The sequence below is a fragment of the Leptonychotes weddellii genome, chromosome 3 (genome assembly GCF_054177405.1).
Source record: "Leptonychotes weddellii isolate Sample4059 chromosome 3, ASM5417740v2, whole genome shotgun sequence".
Lineage (NCBI taxonomy): Eukaryota > Metazoa > Chordata > Mammalia > Carnivora > Phocidae > Leptonychotes > Leptonychotes weddellii.
In genome coordinates, this window is record NC_138371.1 from 40,277,084 (window position 1) to 40,294,478 (window position 17,395).

General features: G+C 37.4%; 1 protein-coding gene across 2 annotated transcripts in view; it reads left to right on the forward strand.

Annotated features, from left to right (window-relative positions):
• The window catches only part of HIBCH (3-hydroxyisobutyryl-CoA hydrolase), an 87,747-nt gene that overhangs the window by 59,785 nt on the left and 10,567 nt on the right, over positions 1-17,395 (forward strand). For both annotated transcript variants that reach the window (XM_006726964.3, XM_031038011.2), the window contains exons 9-11: positions 343-429; positions 5,370-5,428; positions 6,128-6,209. In XM_006726964.3, coding sequence (XP_006727027.2) covers positions 343-429; positions 5,370-5,428; positions 6,128-6,209 — 228 coding nt within the window. The remainder of the gene's footprint in view (positions 1-342; positions 430-5,369; positions 5,429-6,127; positions 6,210-17,395) is intronic.

The following is a 17,395-nucleotide window of genomic DNA, read 5'->3' on the forward strand; positions in this document are numbered from 1 at the left end:
CATTATATGTTAAAAAAAAAAAAAAAAGAACAAGATAGTAGGAAGGGAAAAATGAAGGGGGGGGACATCAGAGGGGGAGACGAACCATGAGAGACTATGGACTCTGAGAAACAAACTGAGGTTTCTAGAGGTGAGGGGGTGGGGGGATGGGTTAGCCTGGTGATGGGTATTAAAGAGGGCACATATTGAATGGAGCACTTGGTGTTATACACAAACAATGAATCATGGAACACTACATCAGAAACTAATGATGTATGGTGATTAACATAATAAAATTTTTTTTAAAAAGCCCATGTTTGTATTGGGGTTCAGATCTGTTTTCTTTTTTTTTTCCTCTTTTAGTTGGGCATGTTAGAAGAAGATTTGTTAGCCTTAAAATCTCCCTCAAAAGAAAATATTGCAGATGTCTTAGATGCTTACCATGCAAAGGTAATCTTGTCAGTATTCTCACTTCAGATTTTAATTCATGGGGAAGGGGAAATGATTGAAAAATTAGCAGTTGGTGGATGTTATAGTTTGTGGATATAAAGATGCTGGGATTTATTAACTTGAAAGCTTGATGGAAAGTCAGAGTTTCAGAATTGTTAGGATAGCCATCTAAGAAGATGACTTCTTTGCCGCACAAGAACACAGCTTATCTTCTCATTGCTGGTGAATTTCAGCATGTAGTTTTGTGATTGGCCCTTGCAACAGCTTTTTGCAATGCACCATGACATTTCTGTAATGGATGGTTCAATGTTGACACTGTTGAGCTGCTAAAGTGAAACTCTGATGCATATCTAAGTATAATGATAAAGTATACTGCATAATGATAAATTATATATCATATATAAGATAAAGTATATATTGTTCACTTTTAATTCCTGACTTGTGTAACTTAAATTTTCTTTTAAGAGCCAAAAATCTATAAAAATGTTACATGACGGGACGCCTGGGTGGCTCAGTTGGTTAAGCAGCTGCCTTTAGCTCAGGTCATGATCCCAGGATCCTGGGATCAAGTGCCGCATCAGGCTGCCCGCTTAGCAGGGAGCCTGTTTCTCTCTCTGCCTGCCATTCCTCCTGCTTGTGCTTGCTCTCTCTCTCTCTGACAAATAAAAAAATAAAATCTTAAAAAAAAAAAGTTATATGACTTCTGGTAAAACATGATGGGTTCAATATATGCTCCCTTCTAAAACCCCACTAAAACTGTAATAAAGGAATAAAAAAGGCACAAATCCACAAATAGAACAGAAGAGGAGACAACGGCAGGTATGAGATGTCAATATTTTGGAAGCTTGAGAACAGAAGGACGAGGGCAGCTACTTTAGATTTGAGAACGCTGAAATATCTTATCCTTTAGTAGGGGAAGCCAGGAAGAAGCAAACCAGTTTTTGCTCTGTACCCTCTGTAAGGTACCAGAGTCCCCTGAAGACTGGGATGTGGAGGTGGGCAGAAAAACAAAAGATCCCTGCAAATTTTTATAAGGTGCAGTTAGGCCTCCAGAAGTCTCTCTCCTGTACCACCAGCCATCCTTTCATAGTTTGGCTGAGAGTAGAAATTTACTACTTAGGTCAAATCAGACAGACCTAGCTGATCATGGGGGAAGGCGAAGTGAAGTGCTCTACTAAAAAGAGTCAGAACATACTAAATAGGAAGACCTCTAGCCTCTTTTCCTAGTTAGCTTCCAGGCTATTAAATATCCTCTATCTTAGTTTGGGCAACTATAACAAAAATACCACATGGCTTAAACAATAGAAACTTCTTCCTCACAGTTCTAGAGGCTGGGAACTCCAAGATCAGGTGTCAGAAAATTAGATTCTTGGTGAGGACCTGTTCCTGGTTTGCAGATGGACAGACGCCTTCTTTCTATATCCTCACACAGCAAAGTGAGCTCTCTCAGGTCTCTTCATACAAGGGCACTAATCCCATCATAAGGGCTCCACCCTCTTGACCTAATTCCCTCTCAAAGGCCCCACCTCCAAGTACCATCACTTTGGGGATTAGAGTTTCAACATGAATTTTGGGGTGACGCTAACATTCAGTCAATAGCACCATCCCACTCCTAAGCAGTACCTTCGAAGAAAAAGGAAAAAGCCTGTATTTGAGGACATCCCCCCTGCAACAATGAAACATCCAGGTCTTTGCTTAATCTTTGCTTAATTTATAACTCATCAGACAATTGACAGTCCTATAACTGTGATCGACTTTACACATAAAGCTACTTAATTTTAGTACTTCATGCTAAAATTTTTTTATGCCAAGTATAAAAACAAATTGGTCAGAACAAAAAAAGCACTTGAAGCAAGCTATGCAGGGAAAGGAAACTTGAAAAAAAGAAAAACTATAATTGTTAAAACTGTAATTGTTCAGGTCAGAGGAAAATATTTCATCTGTGAAATAACAGATGTAATATAGTAGTCAAAGAGTAAAAAAGAATGTGATAACAAAAGGGAAAAAACCCGCAACAAATTAGATTAAAATTGAAGGTTGAGGAAAACTATAAGAGGACAAAAAGGATAATAAGATGGAAAATGGAGAGAAAGGAACATTAGAGGTCTATATCTAATTATTAGGAATTCATAACAGAAGAGAAAGGGGAGGAGATATTTAGAAAAATAGTATAAAAATTTATTCAGAACTGAAGAATATGAATATGGATTGACAGAGCCTCTGAATGAATGCAGAGCAATGAATATGAACACAGAGCACATGAGGATTTCATCAGATTTTGTCAAAGCATTTGACAGTCTCTCATGTTGGGTAAATATAGCATGGATTAGAGTGGGTGGGAGTTGAAGGGCCTTACCAGAGAGTTCTGCTAAACGTGTGGGTATTAGTCTATAGATAAAGTCATCTTGGCCTTTTTCAGCTTTTTTTCTCAGTGATTTGGGTGAGAATGTTGACAGCATTTTGATCAAATTGATTTGAAACTAAGAAAAAAAATTAGGTAAAAGAATATGGATTAAAAAACCCCTTCAAGTTTATAGAGTGATCTGTTTAATAAGATCAGTGTGAAAGGTAATAAATGTATGGGAAAAACACTCCCTGTGTTTTCTCATACTACCACATTCACAACACTTCTGACACCAGATGTGTGGGTTTTCTACACATCAAGCAATTCAATGCAGCCCACCTGGGTGTCCTATAATTCATTTCGGTAGTGACACTATCTACCTGGATAGATATCTGCATCAGATCCCACAACCTAAGAGCTCAGTCCCACAAGACTGACCCCACTTCAGATGCCAGTCACAAGTCCTAGCTTGTCACCTGTACTTCTGATTGACCATAAATTGGGGTTCTCGTGACCCCTTCCTTGGGTTCGATAATTTGCTAGAATTTCTCACAGAACTCGGAAATACTTAATGTTTGTTGGTTTATTCCAAAGGATACAATAAAGGATATGAATGAATAGTCCAGTAAAAGGTACACAGGGCAAGGTCTGGAAGGGTCTCAAGCCCAGGAGCTTCTGTCCCAATGAAGTTGGAATGTACTACTCTCCCTGCTTGTGGATGTGTTCATTAACCTGGAGCTCTCCAAACTCCATCCTTTTGGCTTTTTATGGAGGCTTTATTACATAGTCACTATTGGTTAAGTTATTAGCTATTGGCGATTGAACTTAATCTCCAACCCCTTTTTCCTTACTGGAGGTAGAGGGAGGGAGGCGGGAGGTAGTGGCAGTGTTGGGGCGGGGCTTGATTAGAAGGTGGGACTGAAAGTTCTAATTTTCTAATCACTGGTTGGTTCCCCTGGAGACCAGCCCCATTCTTAGGAGCTTTCCAAGAGTCACCTCTGTTAACATAACCGTGATGGGAAGGGGCTTGTTATGAATAACAAAAGGCCCATTTCACCTTAATTTTGGGACAAAAGACCAAATACAACATACAGCAAAAGATGCTCTTCTTAAAGAAATTTCAAGGTTTGGGGGAGCTGTGAGCCAGGAACAAAGAACAAATATATGGGCAAAGACCAAATATGTATTTATTATTTTATTTTATTTTTAAGTAATCTCTATTCCCAGTGTGGGGCTCAAACCTACACCCCCAAGATCAAGAGTTGCATACTCTACCAACTGAGCAGCCAGGTTTCCCTGTATTTCTTATTTTTTATTTTTTTTAGTTTTTAATTTTTTTTTAAAGATTTTATTTATTTTTTAGAGAGCGAGCGAGAGAGAAACAGCATGAGAGGGGAGAGGGTCAGAGGGAGAAGCAGGCTCCCCGCTGAGCCGGGAGCCCGATGCGGGACTCGATCCCAGGACCCTGGGATCATGACCTGAGCCGAAGGCAGATGCTTAACCATCTGAGCCACCCAGGCGCCCTATTTTTTTAAACTTTTTATATCTGAGTTTTTTTTTTTTTAAGATTTTATCTGAGAGAGAGAGAAAGAGATAGAGAGCTTGAGCGGGGAGGAGGGGGAGAAGCAGACTCCCCGCTGAGCAGAGAGCCCGACCTGGGGCTTGATCCCAGGACCCAGGGATCATGACCTGAGCCGAAGGCAGACGCTTAACCAACTGAGCCACCCAGGCGCCCCTGTATTTCTTATTTTAAATCACAGGGTCACAGTAGAGGTAAGTGAAAATTTTGGATTTCAGTCCAAAGTACCAAATTTTTAAAGTACAGCACGGGGAGAAATGTAGCCTACAACAGCACCGGTTTAAAAAAAACAAAAAAAACAAAAACATAATAGTACTGCCCCCAAACTAACTCAGACTTAGTCCTATTAGTAAAAGGGTTATATCCAAACACGGGTATGTGGAGTCCTGATGCACTTTGCTATGATTCGGTCATACCTATAGCTAACGTGTACATTCCACACTTGATAAACTGGAACTTGTGCATAAGAAGGACCTGATTGTGAGGGGACACAAAACTGCACTCTGTGAGAAAAGAGGTGGAAGCAGGATTCACTAGAACTATAAACGTGAGAGGACTGACCTGGCCCAGAATTAAAAAAAAAAAAAAATCCTAATTACAGTTACTCAAGCACTGTGAGTTCCTTCTCAAGCTACTGTTTTCTCTCTCTGGAGGTCAGTGCTACACAAATATCAGGGATGTGGTAGGAGTTTTATGTATCAAATGGAAATTTGGGCAGGATGACTTCTCAGGTCCCTTATAATCCTTAATTCATTGCCATACTTTAATGATGTAGTATATATAATAATATATTAAATAAAAATAAAAGAACATATTTTGCCTTTGGCACTTTTAAGAACTAGTCTGGAATAACACCATCTGAATTTTGAACATGTGGTAGCTATTTATAAGACTGTTGGATATAATTTGAAAGTGATAATCTGTCACAAAGTGTATCATTAAATAGGATGACATTTTAAAGGATTTTTAGATTTGGGTTACTTCAAGTGAATTATAAGATTTTTCTTTTTTAAATAGTCCAAGATTGATCAAGACAAGTCTTTTATACTTGAGGAACACATGGACAAAATAAACAGGTACTTAAAGAGAGGTCTCAGTACATCTCTTCTTTTGGAAGGACTATATTAAATTGAATTTGCTAACATTGTAATTACATTGTGTTTAATGCACTGAATTTGAGATCAGATAGAGTGCTTTTATTTTTTCTTTTTAAAGTAGCTTCTCGCCTACTCTTTCAGGGGGGAAATAACTCCATTATACTGAAATAATCTATCGTGCTGATTCATTTTAGTGTAAAACTTTTTTTTTTTTTAATGGGAAAGAGAGGCTAGAAAATAACAATTGAATTATCTTCATAAAGTCATTTTTTTATGAACGTCTTATGAAGCTGATCAAAAGATTTTTTGTGCAGTGATTTGAGAGACTGATAGACTGGCTTAAGGAACAGAAGAGGAGGGATAGAAACTATTGGAAAATAAGACAATTATCTCTACATTTTAGAAGCATCAGTTTTTCACAGTTAAGATATTTATTTATATGTAATATATACAAAAAAGCATAAGAGAAAATTTAGGCTTTATTTTGCATTAATAAAAGTAGGCTGCAAACACTTACCCAGAGAAGCAAGGTTTTATTTCATCATCCTGTAAAATAGCTTGGAAAATTTTTCATTATTGAAATGGGGTTTGGGGAAAGCCTGTGTTTAGATTCATTGCTATTTTGGAAAGAAGAAATCGCTTGCAGATTGGTGAAATCATGTGTTTCCTTTTTTATAGTTGGTTCTCGGCCAATACCTTGGAAAAGATAATTGAAAATTTACAGCAAGATGGTTCATCTTTTGCCCTAGAACAGTTGAAGGTAATATATGGATCATTTCTGTCCTGAGCGTGGTGAATCCTTGTGGTAAGGAAGCCTCTTTGAAGCCTCTTGTGTCAGAACTCTGTGGTGTTGACATAGACCACTGCATAGGTTTTTTTTTTTTTCCTGAACTCAATTGAGCCTCAGAAAGCATTTTCACGAAACCTTTATCTAAACCCAAGTGCCTTGTCTACCTGCTGGATGTTGACAACAAAGCTGAGCTGTTTTTAGGTCCTGTGAGTGTAACAGAGAAAGACTTAAGGAGGCATGCCTCATCTCCTGGGAGTCCTCTTTGTCCTGGGGAGAAGCATTTAAGAACATTTTTATTAGAAGGGTTGGGTTACTGGAGTATAGTCTTTTTTCTTTTTTTTTTTTTTTTAAAGATTTTATTTATTTGACAGAGACACAGTGAGAGAGAAAACACAAGCAGGGGGAGTGGGAGAGGGAGAAGCAGGCTTCCTGCTGAGCAGGGAGCCCGATGCGGGGCTCGATCCCAGGATCCCGGGATCATGACCTGAGCCGAAGGCAGACACTTAACAACTGAGCCCACCCAGGCGCCCTGGAGTATAGTCTTTTTATAATATATTGCAATTCAATTCTGCCATTAATCTATAAATTCAGTTGAATATGCAACAGATCAGTATATGGTCTTTCTAAGCAGTAGGTTTAATTAAAAAAAATGATCCTTTTTAACCTGGTCAGAGGCCCCATCTATCCCCATAGCTGAGGTTTAAGCAGTGTTTCTCAGTGTTAGGCACACTTTGATGTTTCTATGATGTCACTCAACTGGTAACAGCAAAACAAAGCTGTTTTTGTATAAAGGCGTGCATGAGTACTGACATGCTTGGAACTCTGAGACTTGGAATATATCAGACTTCTACACAAAGGAGAGAAAAAATTGTGTTTCCTTTTACTTTATAGAAAAGGTGTTAATAGCTTCTCCTTATCTGATAGTATTTTTTAGTTTATAGGTATAATTGTCACATTTCAGTTGTCAGAAAACTTAGAAAAGTTTAAAGTTTCACCTGTGAAGATGAAAACACTTCCGCATTGTTACTGTATTGTCTCTTTCTCTTTTTTGAAAGATTATATTTATTTGAGAGCTGCTCTTGCACATCAGGGTGGGGGGGGAGGGGCAGAGGAAGAGGGATAAGCAGACTCCCCACTGGGCAGAGAGCCTGACAGCCCAACAGGTGGGGAGGCTCCATCCTAGGACCCCCTGACCTGAGCAGAAGGCAGACTTAACCACGTAACTGACTGAGCTACCCAGGCACCCCTCCCATTGTTAACTATATTCTTAAGGTGGAAATCCCAAATTAGTCTCTTAGGGCCTTATTTAGTAATTAGAATTCTATTAACTTTTTTTTTTTTTTTTAAGATTTATTTATTTTGACAGAGACACAGCGAGAGAGGGAACACAAGGGGAGTAGGAGAGGGAGAAGCAGGCTCCCTGCTGAGCAGGGAGCCTGATGCGGGGCTCGATCCTAGGACCCCAGGATCATGACCTGAGCTGAAGGCAGTTGCTTAATGACTGAGCCACCCAGGTGCCCTGAATTCTATTAACTTTCAAGGATAGGCATAAATTAGAGTAGATAGACCAGTCATATGTTTTCTTAATTCACAATAGTAAATTAATGTGAGTCTTAACAGCTTTTAGGAATGCTCACATAAATCTAGATAATCATTTTATATTTCAAGGATTCTGATGTTAAACTGGTAAACTTGTTCTCTTGTTTCCAGAGCAGTATAGAAACTAGTATTCCTGGTTTTTTCTCCCCTGAGCAATAGGCTCAGGTAAGTATGAACTTAGTAATTTCATTTGAGAATAGTCATGCAGCACATTATTACCTCATACCTATATGGTCTCACTTTAAAGCAGTACAGATATGCAAGATGACATACTATTTTAAAACCAATGGCCTACCCCAGAACTGAGGGATAGAACTCAGTTTTCTTTCAATATTCTTTCTATTCCTCTGGTACTACGATTATTCTGCATCCAGAAGAGGTAGGTACCTGGCAAGCCACCCATCACAGCTAGGATCACGGTAGGCTAGGATCACTGTGGGCACTGTCTTCAGAAGGACAGGTTTTGATTTTTATTCAGTTGATCTGTAGCTCAATTGTGGCTCCAAAATATTAGTATCTGCTGGGAACAACATGATGTGAGGATCAAAAAATTCCCACTGAGGCTTCCCTGATAGAGCTTAGATACAGGGTTCATTTTAATTACCTCAACCAGAAACATACATCAAAAAACAGCCCTGAAGGAGAAAATAGCTTTTGGTGCCTCAGTGAAAGGTTTGCAGATCAAATGTTTAGACAAATTTTTGAAAAGATTCTAATACTTGTGTCAGTAAGCTTCTAGGATTGCTCCTAACCCTTATTGGCCTTTCAGGGACTCCACTCTTCCTTCTGTAGGTCCCAAGGATCCAGTCTTTTTATGGTCAAGTTGCAACCATCTACTCTATGTATAAGGGTTCCTTTCCTCAATTGCCCATGGGGAAGGACATAATCTTTTCAACATATTTGCTTATCATTAAATAAAAACATGCTTTTTTTTTTTAATCCCTTCTTTAGATTTCTAAAGTTTTCACTGCTAATAACTATAGGATAGCATGGGTTAAAAAAATAACAAATATGAGTAACTCAAATTCTTTACAACTGATGCAATTTTCATAGTAGCTTAGTTTATGGCTTCTCATGTCCTTTCTTAGATTTTCTTTCAAAGTTCAATACTTTTTTTTAATGCTTGTGGTTGAAATTCCTCTAATCTGCTTTAAACCCCCTTTTGGTGTGGTTGTTCATGATGCCGAACAATCCATGTAAGCTATTTGGGCAATTTAGGTGTCGCAATGCATAGCTCACATTAGGGAAAACTTAACCAAAGTCTCCATTTGCTGGTGCTCTTGTGTGCGTGTATGCACGTTTTAAATTGTGGTGAAATACATATAAAATATACCATCTTAACCATTTTTAAATATATAATTCAGTTTTGTTGAGTATATTCACCTGGTTGTACAACCAATCTCCAGAACATTTTCATCTTACAAAGCTGAGTGAAACTTTATACCTATTAAATAACAACTCCCCATTTCCCCCTTACTCCAGTTCCTGGCAACCACTGTTCTACTTTCTGTTGCTATAAATTTCACTACTCTGGATACCTCACATAAGTGGAATCATACAGCATTTGTCTTATCGTGATTGGCTTATATCACCTAGCATAATGTTTCAAGGTTCATACATGTTGTAGCATGTACCAGAATTTCATTCTCTTTTAAGGCTGAATATTCCATTTTGTGTATATACCACATTTTGCTCATCCATCGTTGATGGGCATTTAATTTGGGTTGCTTCTACCTTTTTGCTTTTGTGAACAGTTCTGCTATAAACATGGGTATACAAATATCTCTTCAAAACCCTGCTTTTAGAGCCAAGATGTCCATCAGCAAATGAATGGATAAAAAAGATGTGGTATAAATATACAATGGAATATTATGCAGCCATCAAAAGATGAAATCTTGCCATTTGCAACGACATGGATGGAACTAGAGGGTATTATGCTAAGCCAAATAAGTCAATCAGAGAAAGACAAGTATCATATGATCTCACTGATATGAGGAATTCTTAATCTCAGGAAACAAACTGAGGGTTGCTGGAGTGGTGGAGGGTGGGAGGGATGGGGTGGCTGGGTGATAGACATTGGGGAGGGTATATGCTATGGTGAGCGCTGTGAATTGTGTGAGACTGTTGAATCACAGACCTGTACCTCTGAAACAAATAATACATTATATGTTAATAAAAGAAAAAAAGAAGATAGTAGGAAGGGAAAAATGAAGGGGGCGGAATTAGAGGGGGAGACGAACCATGAAAGACTATGGACTCTGAGAAACAAACTGAGGGTTTTAGAGGGGAGGGTGGGGGGATGGGTTAGCTTGGTGATGGGTATTAAGGAGGGCATGTATTGAACGGAGCACTGGGTGTTATCCGTAAACAATGATTCATGAAACACTACATCAAAAACTAATGATGTAATGTATGGTGACTAACATAACATAATAAAATAAAATAAAAAAAAATCCTGCTTTTAATTCTTTTGGATATATACCCAGAAGCAGAATTTCTGCATTATATGGTAATTCTGTTTTTAATTGTTTGAGGAAGCTCCATATTGTTTTTCATAGCAGTTGCACCATTTTATTTTCCCACCAACAACAGTGCATAAAGTTTGCCAACTCGTTATTTTCTTTTTTCTACTATCCTAATGGCTATGAGGGGGATAGTTCATTGTGTTTTTGATGTACATTTCCCTAATGATTAGTGATACTGAACATCTTTTCATATGGTTGTTGGACATTTGTATCTTTGGGAAATGTCTAGTTCAAGTCCTTTGCCCATTTTTTAGTTGGGACTTTTTTTTTTTTTTTTTTTTTTAACATGATTGAGCTGTAGGAAATGCTGTCCTGTTTCATCTTCCTTTTCTGGTAATAAGACTAGCAGGCTTGCCAAAGTAAAGAAGGTTCTTCAGGACCAATGAGGGAAGTGTTTATTTTTTAGAATTGCAAGTGATATCAATAATCAAAGAAATGTGAGTAGAAGAGATTGAGACCCCCCCCCCAACTGTGTCAGCAAGGACACTAAGCCAAGGAAAGGTATTTCAGTAGGATCACTAATCCTTAGGAGTGCTGGAGTATGAAGTCCATGGCCAGAGAGACAGAGAAATAAGAATAAGGAACAGTGGGTCCAATTAGTATCCAGGAAGGTGTTCCTGAGCAAATGGCCAGGGAAACCAGTGTTGCTTTTGACTTGTCTTTTAGGTGTTTATACTAATTGATATAATATGACATGATTTGATATAATATAATAATATAATAGGATAGGCTATTGTGTTAAAGGCTTAAAGGGCATATAAGTTCTTTTTTTTTTTTTAATATTAGAAGACTTTTTAAATTCTTTGGAATTTCTTCTTTCTAATTACCAGTGTGGGATTTGATTTTGAATGCTCATTTTATGAAGAATAAAAGAAACTCAGTTTTATACTTGAAGTTAATATATAAGAATATGACAAGCTCCTATAAAGAAATCATACACGTGAAAAATTTGGGAAAAAGGAGAACTAAGAATAATTAGGCATAGCTTTTAAGAAAGAAGAACAGCAAAATAATAGCGAAATTAAGTTTAAAAGATTACTAATCTTTCTGTAAGCATTGAGAATTAGCCATATACTGTATTATTTAAAAATAAAGTGACAAAAAATAAAGTGACAGGTGTTCCTGAAGAATTAAGTGCTACAGAAATTGCTCTTCTGTTGTAAACAGCTAGAAAACTGGACAAAATATATGAAACAAGTGTTTGTTAACATTGGACAATGCAGGCAGCACAGGACTGTGATTCCTGAGAGGAAGGAAACAAACAGGAAAGCCCTAAGGTTGACTTGGCTTCCTTCCTGCAGGAATTTTCAGAATATTGATCTATACGTATTTTAGGTAAAACTCCACAAGACCAGGGAAAGAACCAGAGGAAAGCAGTAGTTTGAACAGTTAACAAGACTCACACAGGTCTGGGAAGAGTTTGTGTTGCCATCAGCCAGAAGGTTTACATTTTACTAGTGGGGGTAAATTAAGACTAAAGTAAAGGCTGCCGAGAACTCCCAAGATAATTCAGTAGGGAAAAGATAGTCTTTTCAACAAATGGTCCTGGAACAATTGGATATCCATATGCAAGAGGAAAAAAGTACTTGACTCTTTGTAGGGGAGGAGAAAATTCTCCTCTGTCTTCTTAGGGTCTCCAGCCCAGCCTAAGAATTAAATCGACATAAGTCAGATAGATTAACCGGAGAAAAACATACAAATTTTATTAAAAATTTACATGTACATGGGAGCCTGCACAAGAGAATGAAGATCTGAACAAATAACCAGAGTAGGAAGCTTTTGTACCTTTTAGACAAATTTGTGAAGAATTGACAAGAGAAAGGAGTTTGGTCTAGTGGTAGTAAATGGTGAAGAAGTAACTGGGAAGATAAGGGTTAGTTTAACAAGGTTTATTTGTATAGATGTCTTGGCCCCATGTTCCCTGTCTCTGGTGATAAGAATGTCTTCCTGCTGCTACACGGAGGGCATTTTCACATGGGAGTTTTATTTTCTGGAAAAGAAGGTCCTATTGTTTCTCCAGTGCCTTTAACTCAAAATAATCTATATGCCAAAGTGTCACACCTTGAGGTAACATGCTCTGAACTCCTTCCCACCATATGCAATTCAGAGTGGATTATGCATCTAAAGGTAGGAGCTAAAGCTGTACCACTTCAAAAAGAAAACATAGAAAATCTTTGTGACTTTGGGTTAGCCAAGATTTTTAATGCAAAAAGCAAGAACTGCAAAATAAAAAAAATGATAAATTGATCTTTATTATAATTAAATACTTTCTTCTTTGAAAGTCATTATGAAGAAAATAAACCACAGTTTAGGAAGAAATATATTTGCAAACCTTGTATCTGATAACAGGACTTTATTGTATATAAAGAACACTTACAAGTTAATGAGAATACAAACAGTGCACCTAGAAAATGGGAATCTAGACACTTCACCAAAGAACATGTGTGAATGGCCTTACAGTAACCACATGTAAAAATGCTCAAGATCTTTAATCATTAGGAAAAGGCAAATTAAAACCACAGTGAGATGTCACTGTGCATCTGTTAGAGTGGCTAGAATTTACAGTACCAACACCAAATGTTGGTAAGGATATGGGACATCTACAACACACATTGCTGGCAGGAAAGCAGTTCGGCAGTCTCTTATAAGTTAGATGTACATTCACTGCAAGACCCAACAGTCCCACCCCGAGGGATTTACCCAAGAAAAATGTAAACATACAGCCACACAGATGCTTGTACTCACACGTTCATAGTAACTTTATTATAATGGCCCAAAACTGGAATACTGCTCAACTGTAAGAAGGGATGAGTTAGCGCTACATGAAATAACATGGATGAATCTCAGAAGCGTTGTGCCAAGTGAAAGAAAGCAGACACAACACACAGGACTACTTATTATGATTTTATTTTTATAAAATTCTAGAGAACACAAAATTTTAGGGAGAAGACAGATCAGTTACCTGCGGGCAGAGTTGAGGGAAGGAGAACTCTTCAGGGTGATGGAAATGTTCCAAATCTTGATTGTGGAGGTAGTTGCACAACTATATATATTTATCAAAAGTTACAGAACTCTGCACTTAAAGTGAGTGGATTTTATATCTAAGTTACACCTGAGTAAAGCTAATTATTTAAAAAATCAAAATGACATACCTACTTATATTAAAAAAAAAAACAGTTTGACCTATAGAAGTAGGTATTATGTTTGCTGAAGGTACCCATTACACTGTGCTGTTTACTGCTATCAGTAGGAGTAATTTAATGGCAGTGTTGATGGGTATATATTGTGTCTTTGGGGAAGGAGTACAATAAACCTTAAGGGGAAAATACATCAATTTATGTAAACAGGAAAACAGCTTTCCAGTCCACTGATTGATTATCAGTGACCCTAAAACACTATCAGGAGCATTTGGGATATCATGAAAGAGCAGTACTTGATTCGTTAGACATTATCTTTGAATTTTATTTAAATTGTTAAGGCTTTTAAGAAATTACTGGAAAAGTCTTAAGATTGCAAAAAGCACTCTTGTTGGACTGGCTCTAAGCCTTTGATGTAGATAAAAGAAATACCAGTGCCCATTTCTTTAAAGTGCTATTTGGCCTTTATATAATTTTATGACCCTTCAGAATGATAAAGAATATATTTAAAAATAAAAATATTTCTGTGAAACTGCAGTATACCATGAGTTAGACTGACTTGCTCTAGTTCAGTTATTTTGTATTTCTGTTGGTTTATTGTCAATCTGAACACTTCTGGAAAAGATTTATAGATATAAGTACAAAATATGTAAGATTATTTAGAAGAGTAACCACAGTTCATAGTATAGTAAATATAAATGATCTAAATATACATGAATTCCTAATTGTTGGGGTTCCTTCTTTTGGAGTTAAATCTGACAGAACCTAGATTTTTAGAGAATGTCATAAATTACATCCTTTTTTTATATAGAAAAAAAAAAAGACTCTAAAGCTCATTTTCTAAGATCACCTAAATCATAGAAGGAGTTGGAGCTTATATGTTTGTATTAGCCCTTCAGTCAACCCTGAGGCCTACTTGGTAGAATTATTCTAATTGTATCATTATAGGCTTGTTGACTACTGTTTTTTTAATTGTATCAATATAGACTTGTTGGATAATGCATGTTAAACTGTATGTTATTGAGTATTCAGGAAGATGCTGAGGGGAGGGGCAGAGGGAGTATCCTGAATTTTTCTTTTGTTGGAAATTCCCTAGGATTTGATAACAAAAGAAGGGTTTCTAGGATTCTTACCAAAAAGGCAATGATTATAATGCTGATAACACTCTGAATGCAAGGACCATGTCCTGTTCATTGTTGTCTCCTCTGAAGTGTCTAATGCATAGTAAATGCTCACTAATATTGAATTGAGATGAGAATGTGAATTATTTGATACAAATAAAGGAAAAAAGAAGTTGGCTCTTTGGCATACATGAGACAGCTAATTTTTAAAGGGTCAGATAATTTAGTTACAACACTTACCAGTGTTTTACCAGGAAGTAGAAATATGTTCACCAGGTTGTATGGTTGCAGGATCGTATCCATACACATTTCTGACATAGCTGAAGATCCAAGTCCTAATCATTTATTCAGTTTTCTGGAAGAGTCTCTGTGTTCCCTTTTTAATGAATGAGGCTATAATACATGAGCTCCTTTAACTTTCTTCCATCATCCTTTTGATTCCTCTAACACGTGTCTCACTTTCTTGCCGAGGGAAACATCCCCATCTGTGCTTTCATTCCAGCCTTTCCTGCCTCATTTAGGAACTACTTGGCATCAGTCCTCTCCCTCTTTCAGTTATTTTCAAAATTTTACTTTCTTGGGTGAAGGCACACTTCCTTCTGCTCTTATTTTCAAAAGCTTTCCTACTCTTACAAAAAGCCTTCTCTTAACAGTTTTTCCTCAAGCTACCATCCTGACTTTGTCTTTCCCCCCTTGCCATCAAAATTACACAAGTAAGTTTTTATTAACTTCTTTCTACCACCTGACATAATGTTTTCTCCATCTTTGTTATTTTTGACGTTTCATCAGCCTTTGGCATTGATTACCTTTATAGCCTTGCATGTAGAAAGAAGTAGGCTTTGGAGTTGTCAGGCTTGGGTTTAGATTCCGCTCTGTGTGACCTTGGATACATTCTTATCAGGCTGGTTTCCTCATTTGTACAGCGTGCATACGTGTGAACATCTTTAACTGAGAGCTAAGGGGAATGTGCTCCATACATATGCCATCCCTTCCCTTCCCTATTTGGTTTGGTTTCTGACACCTTGCCCTATCCATTTTTGAGGTGGGTAGTATTACAATCTCCATTTTACAAATGAGGAAACTAAAATCAATCATGTAGGAAGTGGTAGAGCTGGAATTCTACCACTGAGTTGTTGGACTCCAGAGTTCAAACCCTGAGTCTCTGTGCTAAATTGCCAGTATATCTAAGAATTTTTGGAAACTAGTTTTCCTTGGGTTGTCAATGCACTGTTTTTTTAATATGGTGTCTGTTAACAGGAAATCTCTTTAATTACTAATTCATGAAATGTCTGAACCAGTGAAGCTTTTTTTTTTCCTATTATTACTTTTATTTTTTAATTTAATTTTATTATGTTAGTCACCATACAATACATCATTGGTTTTTGATGCGGGGATCCACGATCCATTGTTTGCGTATAACACCCAGTGCCCCATTCAGTACATGTCCTCTTTAATACCCATCACTAGGCTAACCCATCCTCCCTCCCCCCTCCCCTCTAGAACCCTCAGTTTGTTTCTCAGAGTCCATGGTCTCTCATGGCTCGTCTCTCCCTCCGATTCCCCCACCCTTCATTTTTTCCTTCCTTTTCAAAGGAAATTTTCTTCCCTTTCTTCCCCTAGTGTATTTATGTGTGTGTGACACAAGCACAAACAACTGGAGCCCTTACGTGGCCATTTTTTCCTGTCTGTTTCATCCATTCCTCCACCCACCCTGCCCCCCGACAACCACCAGTTCTCTGTGTTTAAGTCTGTTTTTTTTGTTTCTCTTTTTCTCTTTGTTCATTTGTTTTCTTTCTTAAGTACCATATGAGTGAAATCACATGGTATTTCCTTTTTTCAGACTTACTTCACTTAGCGTTATATGCACGAGGTCCATCCATGTTGTTGCAAAAGTCAAGATCTCATTTTTTTTTTATGGCTGGGTAATACTCCTTTGTATATACGTACCACATCTTCTTTATTCATTCGGCTATTGATGGACACTTGGGTTGCTTCCGTATCTTGGCTATGGTAAATAATGTTGCAATAAACATAGGGGTGCATGTATCTTTTCAAATTAGTGTTTTTGTTTTCTTTGGGTAAGTACCTAGTAGTGGGATTACTGGATCATATGGCAATTCTATTTTTAATTTTTTGAGGAATCTCCATAATGTTTTCCACAGTGGCTACACCAATTTGCATTCCTGCCAGCAGTGCATGAGGGTTCCTTTTTCTTCACATCCTCGCCAACACTTGGTTCTTATCTTTTTGACACTGGCCATTCTGACAGGTGTACAGTGATATCTCATGGTGGTTTTGATTCACTGCTGATTAGTGATGTTGAATATCTTTCATGTGTTTGTTGGCCATGTGTATGTCTTCTTTGGAAAAATGTCTGTTCATGTCTTTTGCCTGTTTTTTAACTGGATTGTTTGTTTTTGTGTTGAGTTGTATAAATTCTTTATATATCTTGGATATTAATCCCTTATTGGATATATTATTTGCAGTTATCTTCCTGCATTCAGTAGGTTGCCTTGTCATTTTGTTGATGGTCTCCTTCACTGTGCAAAAGCTTTTTATTTTGGTGTAGTCCTGCTAATTTATTTTTGCTATTGTTTCCCTTGCCTTAGGAGACATATCTAGAAAAATGTTTCTACTGTCAGTGTCAGAATTACTGCCTATGTTTTCTCTTAGGAGTTTTATGGTTTCAGGTATCACATTTAGGTCTTTGGTCCATTTTGAGCTTATTTTTTATATGCTGTAAGAAAGTGGTCCAGTTTCTTTCTTTTGCATGT